Raw genomic sequence first — 13259 nt, 5'->3', positions numbered from 1 at the left:
TTTTTTTTACTTTTTTCTACTTTTATTTTTTAATAATTTTTATTGATCTCCAAAATTAAAATACAGAATAAAAAAAGATGTCAGCTACATATTAATCAGCCAAGCAAAAAACAATAATAAAATGTGTGTAGAATAACTATATCATTAATATTAATAACCAACATAAAATGTCCACTCTGATTGAAAGCTGAAACATATATCTCAAATATCTGATATGTCGTCCCCCCCTTGCATAACAAGTCTACAACTATTTCCCCATCTATAGTTTCTTACTAAAAATACTAGGTTACATAAAAGGATGTCACTGATCTGTTGTCCATCTATCAAGTCGATCCACCACCTATTCACTTAAAAGAGAAAGTTAACAGGTAACTCCAGAAACAAAAGTAACCTTCCAATCTCTTAAAAACTTGTCTAGTCCATTGTCTCTAATCAATGTGGTTAATATAGATATTACTTTCTAAACAGAATTTTGTCCACTATGATCTGTTCTTAACCTCTTCTTCAGATCTTCAAATGAGACACCCTCCATCATTGTAACTGATAGTATAAAAGATGTAACATATCTACCTTCCACTTTCCCGGCATGAGAGGCTTTTCCAGAGAAATAGTCTTTGCATAATACATTCAAAGAGGAATAATATGAGTCTGGTCATTTGTGCTCAAGTGAAAATTCAGGGTTGATCCATTTATTTGTTTCCTTGGATGTCCATAATATCCTCCAAAAGTAATATTGAAAAGCATCAACACTCTTTCTGTCCTGCTTTTTCATAGTCCAACTTTCAGTTTCCATCTAGTGTTACAGGAAATATCATTACAGGGAATATCATTATCTAATATTTGTAGGTAAAAATACATTATGCTGATACATCTATATGTTGTTATGAATTACATGCTGATAAACTTATCAAATAGTATTTCTGAGTTGTTGTTGGGTTTTTTCATTATTCTAATTATTCCTGTTTGGGGAAAATATTTTCAAAGTAGGAAAATAAAAATGATTGGCAAAAATTCCTAATAATCAATTATTCTCTTCTGTAGATTTTTCTGGTTGAAAGCTCCCATCTTAAGGAACAACTCCTGAAAGTCCAGATGAAAAAAGATTTTCTGGGTAATATTTTTAAACAGGAGAGAGCACAGTTACTCTTGGAGGAGGTTAGTGATGCTACAAAGGAATTAGAAAACCTGCACAAAGGGCTACTCCAGAGGAAAAGCAGGTTACAGGTAAGCTTCTTCTAAAAAGTCAGCTGGTAAGAAAAATAATTGTGCAGTGCAGTGATCAATACACGACCAACTACAATGATAAAAACATTCAGTTTTTATTTCAGTCAGATTGTTATTTTCATTCTGATGTACTCACAGGTCTGTGTTGTGAGTTGGCAGAAAGCATTCATGCTCTCAGGACTGGCATGAAATCAGCTTTTTCTCTCTGGCTAGGCTTTGGTATCACAGCACAAAGACTTTGATGCATCCTTCAAGCTTCTGCAAACTCAGCTGTCTGCTCTCAGAGTCAAGCTAAATGCAGAAAAAGAACTGCTGCCAGATCTTGTGGGCAAAGAAGCCCGGTTGCAAAGACTAGAGGTAAGTGACGTCAAAAACCATCCAAAAGAATTCCTTTCCAAAATGTGTTATCAACAGTCATAGCCAGCTATGGATGTGATATGTGTCACACAAATGAAAGCCCCCAAGCTGTCATTTTTGGAGCATTAGATTAAAGCAGTGAGACTTGTACCTCCTTGATGTCTTTTCTTGGCTCATATGTCAGCCATTCAATTTCAATAACACATATTAAAATCTTGAAACTGTATGGCTGCAGTGTGAAAAAGGTGTGGTTCCTGTAAGGAGCCATCAACTGGTACAGGAACCATATCCATTTCTCTGCCACAACACTTTTTCCATTTCGGAACAAAATAGATGTACATCCCTAAATTCCCAGTGGCAAAGCTTACTTGGATATTCTTGAAGCAATCAGCCATTCTGTTTAATCTACCTCATAAGATTTATGAGTTTGTTGTGAAGCTTAAGGAAAAGAGGAACAGTGTAATTGGCAAAGGTGGGATGAAAAAGTAAGGCATACATTAAACAAATAAACATCTCCAAATTAAGTTTCATTTGCTAGTCCTCACCTGTGTTGCCATCTGTCTGGATGTTTCTGATCCTATCTTGACAGGTAAAGAACCAAGACCCTATAAAATGTGGAATCTTAAAATAAGTGTGTTAAACCAAACCAAAAAGTACACAAACCAATAGAGGAAAAGCATGATACAATTAAGATAGAATCTCCCCCACATTGCAAATTTATTCCAGTGGGTTATGTTGCAGAGTAGAGTCTAGCTGGTAGATAATTCATTTTTCTGCAGCTCCAGTTAAGAATATAGTTAGCAGGATTAGGACTTTTACTTGTAGATTATCCTCTGAATCTATCCCTTTGACATGCAACAATGTGTATTTTCAAGCAGGTTCTTTTGTTCTTTTAAGATGTTTTCAAGTATGCAATGATTCCTTGAACAGCATCCTGCATGGCAATTTACTCAAAATGTAATTTTATTCTACAGAGCATTCAAGGACACCTGGATGAATGTGCAATCCAAATGGAAGAACTAGAGAAATTTGTTCAGTCAGACCCAGCACAGATACATAAAATAAAACAGTGTTCTTCTGACTATCAAATATTTAAGAGATCATTGGAGGTAACTCATTTTGGTGAAGGATTCTCAAAAGATGGCAGCACTCAGCTAATCTTTTCTGGGCTCAGAAGCTAAGCAGAGTCAGGTCTTGTTAATACTTAAATGGGAGACATTCAGGGAATCCCAGACACCAAAGAAGACAATGACAAATCACTTACTGTTGCTAAGATGAATACATAAAAGGGTCCAAAAAACCAGCAGGAACTGAACTCAACTTGAAGCAGGTTTTTTCCTAACTTTTTCCTAAACTGCATGATTTTGCCCTGATACATGTCTATGGAGATTCTCAGTCATTCTTTCAAAAGGCAACTGGGACTTCCTTTGTTTTTCCTTGAAGACGTTTCATTCTCAATCAGTGCAGCAATTGTTGCATTGGTGCAACAACTGCTTCTCATGCTTGTTAGATGAGAGCCAAGCAGAAAAACATGTTCATCAGCCCATACAACCTACATCTTTTCTTGTGGCTTATAATGGACCCTTATGATAGGGTTTCTACTCCTCTTGGGATTCCAAACATGCAGAAGAAAATGTGGGGTACGACCCCAATTTTCATGATAATAATAACAGTTCTTTGATAAACACAAGTAAGTAAAATGGTCCACCTCTATAGGCCCTTCCACCAATCATTATGGAGATGTTACCGTTATGGAGATGTTTCCTCCAGGTCTTTTAGTGGTTTTTCAGACATGCTCCAAATGGAGATGAATCGTGGGGCAAAGTCCAGGACCCCATTATTCAGGAGATAATGTTTGGGTAAATAATGGGTGGAATAAAATGGTTTTATTTATTGTATTTATTAAATTTTATGCCACCCATCTTACAATAAAGTGAATTCGGGCAGCTGGATTTATGCTAATCCTAATAATATTACTTAGACTTATATATAGCTCCACAGTGCTTTATAGCCCTCTCTAAGTGGCTAGTGATGAATCTTGTATTGGTATTTTCCATTATAATTCAGAAGGTAACTGTGATATTGGGAAGAAATGGGAGTCTATGTAGTAAATTTATGTTTATTACATGTTATGTAAAATTTTCTAGGTAAAATGATTGCTCTGTCTAATGATAGAGCAAAGCTTGGAGTATGTAATTTTATCAACATGATTGGTTCACTACCAAGAAGTTATTTAGTGATGGACGTTTAGTGATTGAAGTTGTTGCTATGTGATCTAAGCATTTCACTTGCAAATGATGAATAAATCAAGCTGCTTTTACCAAGTCAAGTTGCCTTTTGATAAAGCAAAGATGACGACTGCAGTCATTTGATTCTGAGTAATTAAAACAATGTAGAAGCACAGTGAAAATTAAGTATTAATATATTATTAGAAAAGCAATGTTTTCTTAGCTGCATTTCCTTTACATTAGAAAGAGATGCATAAGGCATTTTTATTTGTGGAGCACCACTCTGTGGCCAAATCCAGATTTGCAATTCTAGATTTTTTTTTGCTAATGAAGGTAAAATTGTGTTAAATATTCATTCACTTTAGCAGACTACTTCAGATTTTTTTTTAATTTAGTGAAATTCTTTTTCTTAATAAGAAAACAATTTATAAAATGAAGATAGAATATGAATCTGAAATTTATAAAATGTGCAGTACTGTCTTATGCATGCCTATGCGGATGGAAGTGGTATTAGGTTCAATAGAATGAGCTCCTAAGACAGGGGTGTCAAACACAGCCACACCCACTCTTGGTTTAGCGAAGGGGGGAGAGTTGCAAAACGTCATGTGACAACATGTTGTTGCAAGTTTGACACCCCTGTCCTAAACACTGCAGCCTTCTATTAGTGATTGCCTTCACTTACTGCCCGCAAATGGAACTGGCACTCTTGCTAAGTGATGTGGATGTAAAGTGAAAAATTACATATCAGAGCTTGACTTATGAGAGTAGTTCCAGCTGTGATCATTAGCAAATCACCCACAGTTGTTAAATGTGATGTCACATGACCACAACTTGCAACTTTCTGCTGATTTCCTTATTCACATTGCTGATCAGAAGCCAGCTGTGAGGGTAATAAATAATAACCAGGTGATTGAAATGTAGCCCAATAACCAGGTAACCCTTCAACCATTGTAAATGCACACTGATTACCAAGTGCCCAAATAATACCCACATGATGGCAGAGATGCTGCAATGGCCACAACTTCAACCACCAAACATACTACAAGTCTTTTTTTTCAGTGCCATCACAACTTTGACCGATCGCTGAATGAGTGATTAGTAAACAAGGACTACCTGTGTTTTGATTTTGATAACTTACAGCAGGGCTGTCAAACTCCCAGGCCATGGGCTGGATATGTCATGCACTAGACATGCCCACACTCAGTTTAGCGAAAGGGGAAAAATCTTGAAACATCACGTGATGCTGCCGTGACACGAGTTTGACACCCCTGACTTATAGCATCCTTTAGAGTTGTTGAGCTGATAAAAAAGCAGTCCTCATTAATGTCATCACAATCTGGCTGAATGATTCTAGAAGATGCTGTAAGCCACTGTTAAGATCCTGTCTTCTTCTTAGTATGTTCATTTTGGGTATGATAAAAAGGTATCTTTTGGAAGTTGAAAGGTTCTACACAATTTTTTTGATCCAAAGAAAGAAATCCCATGAGTTCCCCTATTTATGATGACTGGTCTTCCTATTGTTCTTTGCAGACCATGATTGCACAAAGTAAGCAACATATTCAGAAACACTGGGCTTTTAATGACAAATTATCAGATCTCCAACAGTGGCTTACCGTGACCAAACAGAAACTGGAATATTACTGTGATGCTACAACTCATAATGCAATTTTGGACTTGGAGGTAAAGAACATTTCTTCTCTTGTGAGATTATTAGCAAGCTTTCCAATGGGTAGAAATATGAGGATTTAGCTGAGGTTTACATTTCACCTACTGCCTTGGAATCAGCAAAATATTTGCAAGGTGCCATGTTACAGTTTTTCAGAAGTACTATTTATTTTGAATTACACTGTTTTTAAAGACCAAATGAACACTAAGAACAAGACATTTATATACATTCTGTATTATGGAAGTTGAATTAATATGTAGTTCATACAAGAGTATAAAAATGGGATCTCCAGATTTAGAGACTATGCTCCTAAATGTCATTGCTCAGAAGCCATATTATTTGAAGTATGTTACTTTACATTTCTTCTTGGTTGATTTTTTGACATCACATCTGATATCACCAAGAAAAATTTTTTATTAAACTATTTATCAATGAAGGATACAATGATCTGTCAAAATTGTATATTCTAGCAGGCTGCCAAGGTACAAACAGATTACTCTTACTAGAAGCTTGAAATGATTACTTCCAAGATTGTTGAAACTTGGACCAAAAGCCACTTATGGCCTTAACATTGTTAATTCCTCATTACATATTTAAAGGGGGCCTTGGTCTGATTCAGAATAGTATTTCTACTGTTCTTAGACATAGATCCCTCGCATCCCAGACATAAACTGTTTCAACTCCTTCCCTCAAAATGACTCTGTAGAGCACTGCACATCAGAACAACTAGACACAAGAACAGTTTTTCCCCAAAAGCCATCACTCTACAAAACAAATAATTCCCTCAACACTGTTCAACTATTACAAGTCTGCACTACTATTACTGTTAATCTTCTCATCAACTATTACAAAGTCTGCACTACTATTACTGTTGATCTTCTCATCATTCCTTATCACCCATCCCCTCCTACTTGTGATTGTATGACTGTAACTTTGTCACTTGTATCCTTACGATTTATATTGACTGTTTCCTAGTATGATTTGAATGCTTATTTATACCCTATGACTATCATTAAATTTGGTACCTTATGATTCTTGATGAATGTATCTTTTCTTTTATGTATACTGAGAGCATATGCACCAAGACAAATTCCTCCTTTGTCTAATCACACTTGGCCAATAAAGAATTCTGTTCTATTCTATTCTAGAATTTGTCATCAATACATAGGATTCCATTAATAACATTTGGCAGCTTTTCATAGTAAATGGCAAAGATCCTGCTCTGGATATGCACTTTGTCTTTCATTTATATTAATGAAACAAATGCTACAAATGTTAACAAAATTTAGATTGAATCAGAGCTAAATAATGATCCTAAACATTCATTCTCATGTGTCATCTACATTGATTTGGAGTGCTTGGTGCTCTCTTAGCTTGGTGGCTTTCTTGAAAACGTATAATTACCAAGCTAGGTAACATCAGTGCACTGATCATTGCCTAGTTTGGTAATGAAACACCTGCATCTGAAAACCACCAAGCTCAGGGAGCACCAAAGACCCCACAGTTCAACTGTGAACTGCAAATATTCTCTTCCATCAGTACATTGATGTGTTTGTATCTTGTGCCTTTTAGAGATTACAAACTGAGTTTCCAGGTAGAGAGATCCAGTTACATCTCATTGAAGCCCATGGGCATTTGGTTATAAAAGACACTTCTCCAGAGGGAGCTGTTAATATCCAAACTGAAATGAAGAAGTTGAAGGATTCATTCAAGTTTCTTGAAAGCTTAATGTCAAAGTAAGAGGTTCTTGCACTTTCATTTCAGGAGTTTTTTGAGCATAGCTATAGCTAGCTGGTGAAAAGAGAAAACAAAAGGATGGGGAATATGCAATTTCTGTACTGTCATTTTCTTCTTGTTCAATATTTAAAAGGGGTGTGCAGCTGTTTTTCAGATTGTAGGCTGTGCTGGCTACAGTTTATTTATTATTTATTTATTACATTTCCATCCTCCTGCATTCCCACTGGACCCTTAGCAGTGTTAAGAATACAAACATTAAGACATCAGAATTAATAAAATCCAAGAACAGAAAACGCATCAACCAAACACCAAAAAATTCAAAACATCCAAACCAGTACAAATGAAGAGGTATCAAGTCCCAAACATTCCCCCAAGAGCCTTGTTTTCAACTGCTTAGGAAAGGTAGCTAAGGTCAGGGCTAATCTAATAAGCTGAGGGAGCCCATTCCAGATGGCTGACATTGCTACCAAAAAGCAGCCCCTTTGTGCTTCATTTTTCCACACCTCCCAAAATGGGGAACCATCAGTTTTCCAGTAAGAACCAATATATTGAGCCAGTTCTAGTGAGTAAATACCATCCTGAAAATAACTTGGTTCCAAGCCATAAACTACTTTATAAGTTAGAACACCAGCATGTTAAATGGACACCTGAATATCTATAGGGAGTCAGCGCAGGCCCATGCCTGGGTATAATATGCTTTGCCCAGTAAATATCAGATAATGCATAGGCAGTTGTGACTAACTGAAACATCCAACTAGTGATTAAATAATGATATATAGAGCTATTACAATAGTCTTGCCTGGGGTAAGGATAGAAGTCACTGCCGCCAGATCTTCTTACTCTTGGTATGGTCACAACCAGCATACCAGGTGAAGCTAAGGAAAGCACCCACTGCTGATCTAACATTACTGAGAGGTTGCCCAAGTCATGGGCCTGCTCCTTCAGAATTATTACTTTTCCATCAGGAGTGGAGCCATCTGAATACCCTGATGAACAAACTGTCTTGCTAGGATTCAGTTTAAGCTTGTTCTGTCCCATCCAGAAGTTCAAAATCTTCAGACAGTACAGCCTGGGTAGAGATGAATGTTATCACTTGAACTGATAGATAGCCTCACCCAAGGAATTCTTGTAGCTACCAAACAGTAGTGTGGAGAGATCCCTGTGGATCCCCACAAGGGAACAGCCAGCCAGTCAATTTCTCCTCTTCCACCACCATTGAATAGAAATGCCTACTGAGAAAGGAGCAGAACCACTATAAAAAAAGTGTCCCCAGCCCCCAACCTTTAAAGATGCTCCAGAAGGATATCACGATTGATGGTACTGAAAGCTGCAGAATGATCTGAAAGGCTCAGGGCAGGTACATTATCTCCATTCAGATCCCACTAGGAGACATCTGTTAACACGATTAAGACTGTCTCCATTCCGTGCCCTGGGATAAGCAATAACCAGCATCTGGAAGCAAGCCGGAAATACTGCAACACCCAGAACGGAGTGTTATATGAACATACCAAAGCATGCCCATCATTGCCTGTACTTCTGCTTTCTGAATTGGCTGAAACTTCAGGTGATCTTTGAAGGCAGCCCTATGTGGAATGTATTGCAGTCATAGGGCCATGAACTAACCCAAGGCATGAGTGACTTATCAAAAAGGCAGATACATATAAACACATTATGCTACATAACTTTTTTTTTACATAACTAAAAATCATAATCTTTTGTTAATGGTTTGTTCCTTTTTTAGCTTAGCCTAAATCAGATGAGTCCAACCTACAGCCCGTGGGCTGCATGTGTTCCTGGATAACTGTAATGCAGCCACACAAGATATAAAAAAATATTAAAATGAAAGGAAGTTTGTTATTTTATATACGTTAACTAAATTATATTTTATATGTGGCACAAGACAATTCCTCTTCATTCAATATGGCCCAAGCAAGCCAAAAGGTTGGACACCAATGACCTAAATGATCCCTCCCTTTATAGTTTGTTGTTATGTGAGACCACTCTCAATTGTTCAGCAAATCATGGTTAAAAATCCTGGCCTGGTGATATATGTAAAGCAAAGCACCGAATCAGTATATTCACAAATGTTGTTTGTACTACATTAAGAATCTTCCCCTCTTCGGTTGTTATGTTGCTAATTTTAGTCTCTTTCCATCCAAATAGGACAGCAGTTGATGTGAATAAGAAGATAACCTGTTTAGAGAAAATGCGAGTTGAAAAAGTGGATGTTTCTGAGCACTTATTGGTGAGAAAACCATACAGGCTTAATGAAATATAGATAGTCCTCAGCTTACAGCTATTCCTTCAAAGTTACAGCGGCACTGAAAGAAGTGACTTACGAATCTTTTTCATACTTACAACCATTGCAGCAGCCCCACATTCGCCTGATCAAAATTCGGTTGTTTGGCAACTGGTTCATATTGATGATGGTGTACCAGGGTCATGTGATCACCTTTTGTGACCTTCTGACCAGCAAAGTCAATGGGGAAACCAGATTCACTTAACAACCGTTTTAGTCACTTAACAACTGCAGTGTTTCACTTAACAACTGTGGCAAGAAAGGTAATAAATGGCCTAAATTCACTTAACAAATACCTTGCTTAGCAACAGAAATTTGGGGCTCAATTACGGTCATAAGTCGAGGACTCCCTGTACTTCTGCTATCTAAAAGTTTAATTGGAATGACCATTCCATATTGGTAATGAGAGCTATTTATGATGTTAGTGTATCCTAGTTGAATTGGTTAATGCCTTGTTTGAGCAAAACAATTTCTTTCCTTTATCCCATTTCTACCACACATTCCATAGTAAAAAGCACGTGGCCTCAAAAACCTTGTGCTACTCACATAATTATTTCTAACCATCACAGAAAAGTTACAAAACTGCAGCAGGTTTTTAATTGGTAGCATTTCCAAAGGTCAGATGAAATACATTTTGCCAACTTCCTGAGTAGAAACAGGATTGGATGAGTCCTGTGGCTTCTTTGTCAAAATATTCTGGGAAGGTGATGCTTTGGGACTTCTTTATCAAAAATATAAGCTGTCTTAATCAGTACAGGCTCCCAAACTGGTGCTTTCTTTTCAGATAGCCTCTTCTCGTTGGACTTGATTTGTAATAACACATTGTTATTTCTTTCTTTTTAATCTTTGCTTCTATTCAGGATTGAAAGAGACTAAAATTAGCAACATAGCAACCAAAGAGGGGAGGATTTTTAATATAGTAAAGACAAGCTTTTCTTCCAGTAGTCTGTCACTGCAGGCCCTGGTTGCTTAGTCAGCAATCTTGAGTCCTTTAACTCATTTGTCATCCGACATATAGGAACTCCAACACCTAGCATGGTTCTTGTTGATCCAGGTGACAGTTGATCCGGTGTGGGTTTCTGTAAATTACCTCTCACCAAATTGTTTATGGAGAGACAGTCTTCATCCAGCTCCTCTGATGAGACCTATCCAGTATAAGTTGAGCCTCTGACATAGCTCTCATCTTCCTCAGAGCACATTAAGTAATAGTTATTTACCAGTGCAAGTGTATATATATATATATATATATATATATATATATATATATATATATATATATATATATATTGTAAGATGTTACTTTTCAAAATGCTGTCATTTCTCCCTTAGCTCAATCTATCAATTCTTTTCTCTTCTGTACACTAAAATGCCATTTATTTTCAGAAACTTTGTGTATATACGAAAGAGATGTTTTATTTTCTTGTTTGCATCTATATTGTATCTTATTCTTTGTTTTCTATAATTCAGAGGAAAGTGGCTAGGGGGGAAGATACCAATGAGCTCCAACTTATTAAGAACTTTGAACAATGGTTGCAAAGAGAAAACAACAAGCTATCTAAAATTCTTGCCTTGAATCCATCAAACAATGAAGAGGTCAAGGCAAGATATAGCAAGCTAAAGGTTAGTTCAATCCCAGAATTTCCATATTAACCTTGCATTTTGTTATCTATTGTAACTATTGATGGCTGAATTGGTGGCTATAAAATGCATTGTTGGGGAGAAAAATTGTGGCTAGAGGCAAGCACTTAATTATAATCTAAACAAACCCATGAATCTGATCCGATTTTTCCTTCCCCAAAACGACCAGCCTCATTCTTAGATCTGATCCCCTGATCAACACAGATCCAAGAGTACCTCAGAGTCTATATTTTAAGGTACTTGAAAGACTTATAAATACTAAACATGAAGTACCAAGACAGGGAATGACATTGTATTATATGTTTATGCTTTAACATATTTGTGGAACTAGTAATCCTGTTTCAAATTTTTCTGCTTGAAAATACTTCTGAAATTCCTCCAGTGTATACTACTATTGGAGCTTGCTTCTGCTTTGCTGATATGCAGTGAGAATCTGCCATGAACTATGGAGAAGGGTGATGAAAGGGGGCATGCTTGGGAAAATGAAAGTAGATTCTGTGCCATGTCAAGAAGCTGCTTCAAGGTCACTCAGCTTGAAAAAGGAGGGAAAGGCATACCAGAGCACAATTGAACTGACCATTAGAAAAACAGTTCGCAAGGCTTTAATTGGTAACCTTGGGGTAGGAAATGAAAGTTAAGGACGGACAAGTATAACAGGGATTTTGGCTTACTGCAATACACTTTATCTCTAATAAAATATACGTTGGTCAGGAAATGGAGCCAAGGGTTATTTTCTAATTAGAGGTTTAGGTTTGTGCCAGGTCTGATACTATCCATAAATATAAATCCCTATATCTTTTATTGGCAGATCTCTCTTCATTCCCTCTATCAAAGATGATTAGGGGCCTGGATGCTAAAATATATAAAGAATGGTTGCTCGAACTGGGTATGTCTAGTCTGATGAAAAGAAGGACTAAGGGTGACATGATAGCAGTGTTCCAATATCTCAGGGGCTGCCACAAAGAAGAGAGAGTCAAGCTATTCTCCAGAGCTCCTGAGGGCAGGACAAGAAGCAATGGGTAGAAACTAATCAAGGAGAGAAGCAACTTAAACCTAAGGAGAAATTTCCTGACAGTTAGAACAATTAACCAGAGGAACAACTTGCCTCCAGAAGTTGTAAATGCTCAAGCACTAGAAGTTTTTAAGAAGAGATTGGATAACCATTTGTCTGAAGTTGATGTAGGGTATCCTGTCTAAGCAGGGGGTTGGACTAGAAGACCTCTAAGGTCCCTTCCAACTCTATTATTCTATTCTATTTTATCAAGCCTTCAACGTTAATACCTCTTTTCCCTACAGGAGCTTCAGTTAAGGGTCCCTGAAGGTCAATATCATTTTGAAGAACTTCTCCATCTTCAACCAGCTGGCCGGAACTGGGATGAACTAGAGGAATTGCGTTACCAATGGATGCTCTACAAGTCCAAACTGAAGGACTCCAATAACACATTGGTAAGTTTGATGATCTGGGGACAATGAAAAGCATGATTGTGAATGTCTTCAAATTATTCTGTACATTCTTAAATTTTATTTTAAAATTATTCTATACATTGCCTCCCGCCCAACAGAACTATGTTTAATATAAATCTGGTAAACCAACTCAAAAATTATCTAGGATCAAATATTATAGAAAATACAGAACAGTTCATCTCATAGTAGTTATGCAAAATCCTTGGCAGCTTTACACTAGTGGAACAGCAAATAGCCTTTTTATGAAAAAATCTTCCATGTTTCTTCCCTCAAAAATTTACTCTTATTTTGATTGTTTAGTGTTATGTATACACATTAAATAGCTGCCATTAGTATCTATACTTTCCAATGGAAAGGTGGAAAATACATGTCCCAGAAGTTTTTAATACTGTAGCACTCAGCAGCCCCAGCCAGCATGGGCAGCTATGAAAAATATTAATTTGCAACATCTGGAGGGATACAACCTTCTTTCCGTGATGGAATATGATTTGTATAACATTTCTAGCTTAGTACACTAAATTCATTCCAGTGGCTCCTCCTTGTAAACTAGAGGAATTATGGCATGTTACTATGCCTTGTTATTTTATACATATCATTTGGAAAAAGGTGAACAAGAGATGCTAAGTATATATTCTATGGCACTTTT

General features: G+C 36.9%; 1 protein-coding gene across 6 annotated transcripts in view; it reads left to right on the top strand.

Moving 5' to 3' along the window:
- SYNE3 (spectrin repeat containing nuclear envelope family member 3) overlaps window positions 1-13259 on the top strand; it is an 81011-nt gene that overhangs the window by 43561 nt on the left and 24191 nt on the right. For all 6 annotated transcript variants that reach the window (XM_087922130.1, XM_087922129.1, XM_087922133.1 and 3 more), the window contains exons 9-16: window positions 1042-1224; window positions 1438-1581; window positions 2556-2690; window positions 5340-5489; window positions 7048-7211; window positions 9376-9457; window positions 10979-11131; window positions 12446-12595. In XM_087922130.1, coding sequence (XP_087778256.1) covers window positions 1042-1224; window positions 1438-1581; window positions 2556-2690; window positions 5340-5489; window positions 7048-7211; window positions 9376-9457; window positions 10979-11131; window positions 12446-12595 — 1161 coding nt within the window. The remainder of the gene's footprint in view (window positions 1-1041; window positions 1225-1437; window positions 1582-2555; window positions 2691-5339; window positions 5490-7047; window positions 7212-9375; window positions 9458-10978; window positions 11132-12445; window positions 12596-13259) is intronic.

The sequence above is a fragment of the Pseudonaja textilis genome, chromosome 1 (genome assembly GCF_049901715.1).
Source record: "Pseudonaja textilis isolate UNSWEBS1 chromosome 1, rPseTex1.2, whole genome shotgun sequence".
Classification (NCBI taxonomy): domain Eukaryota; kingdom Metazoa; phylum Chordata; class Lepidosauria; order Squamata; family Elapidae; genus Pseudonaja; species Pseudonaja textilis.
The sequence above is the reverse complement of the archived record's forward strand: the minus strand, read 5'-3'. Positions and strand labels throughout refer to the sequence as shown.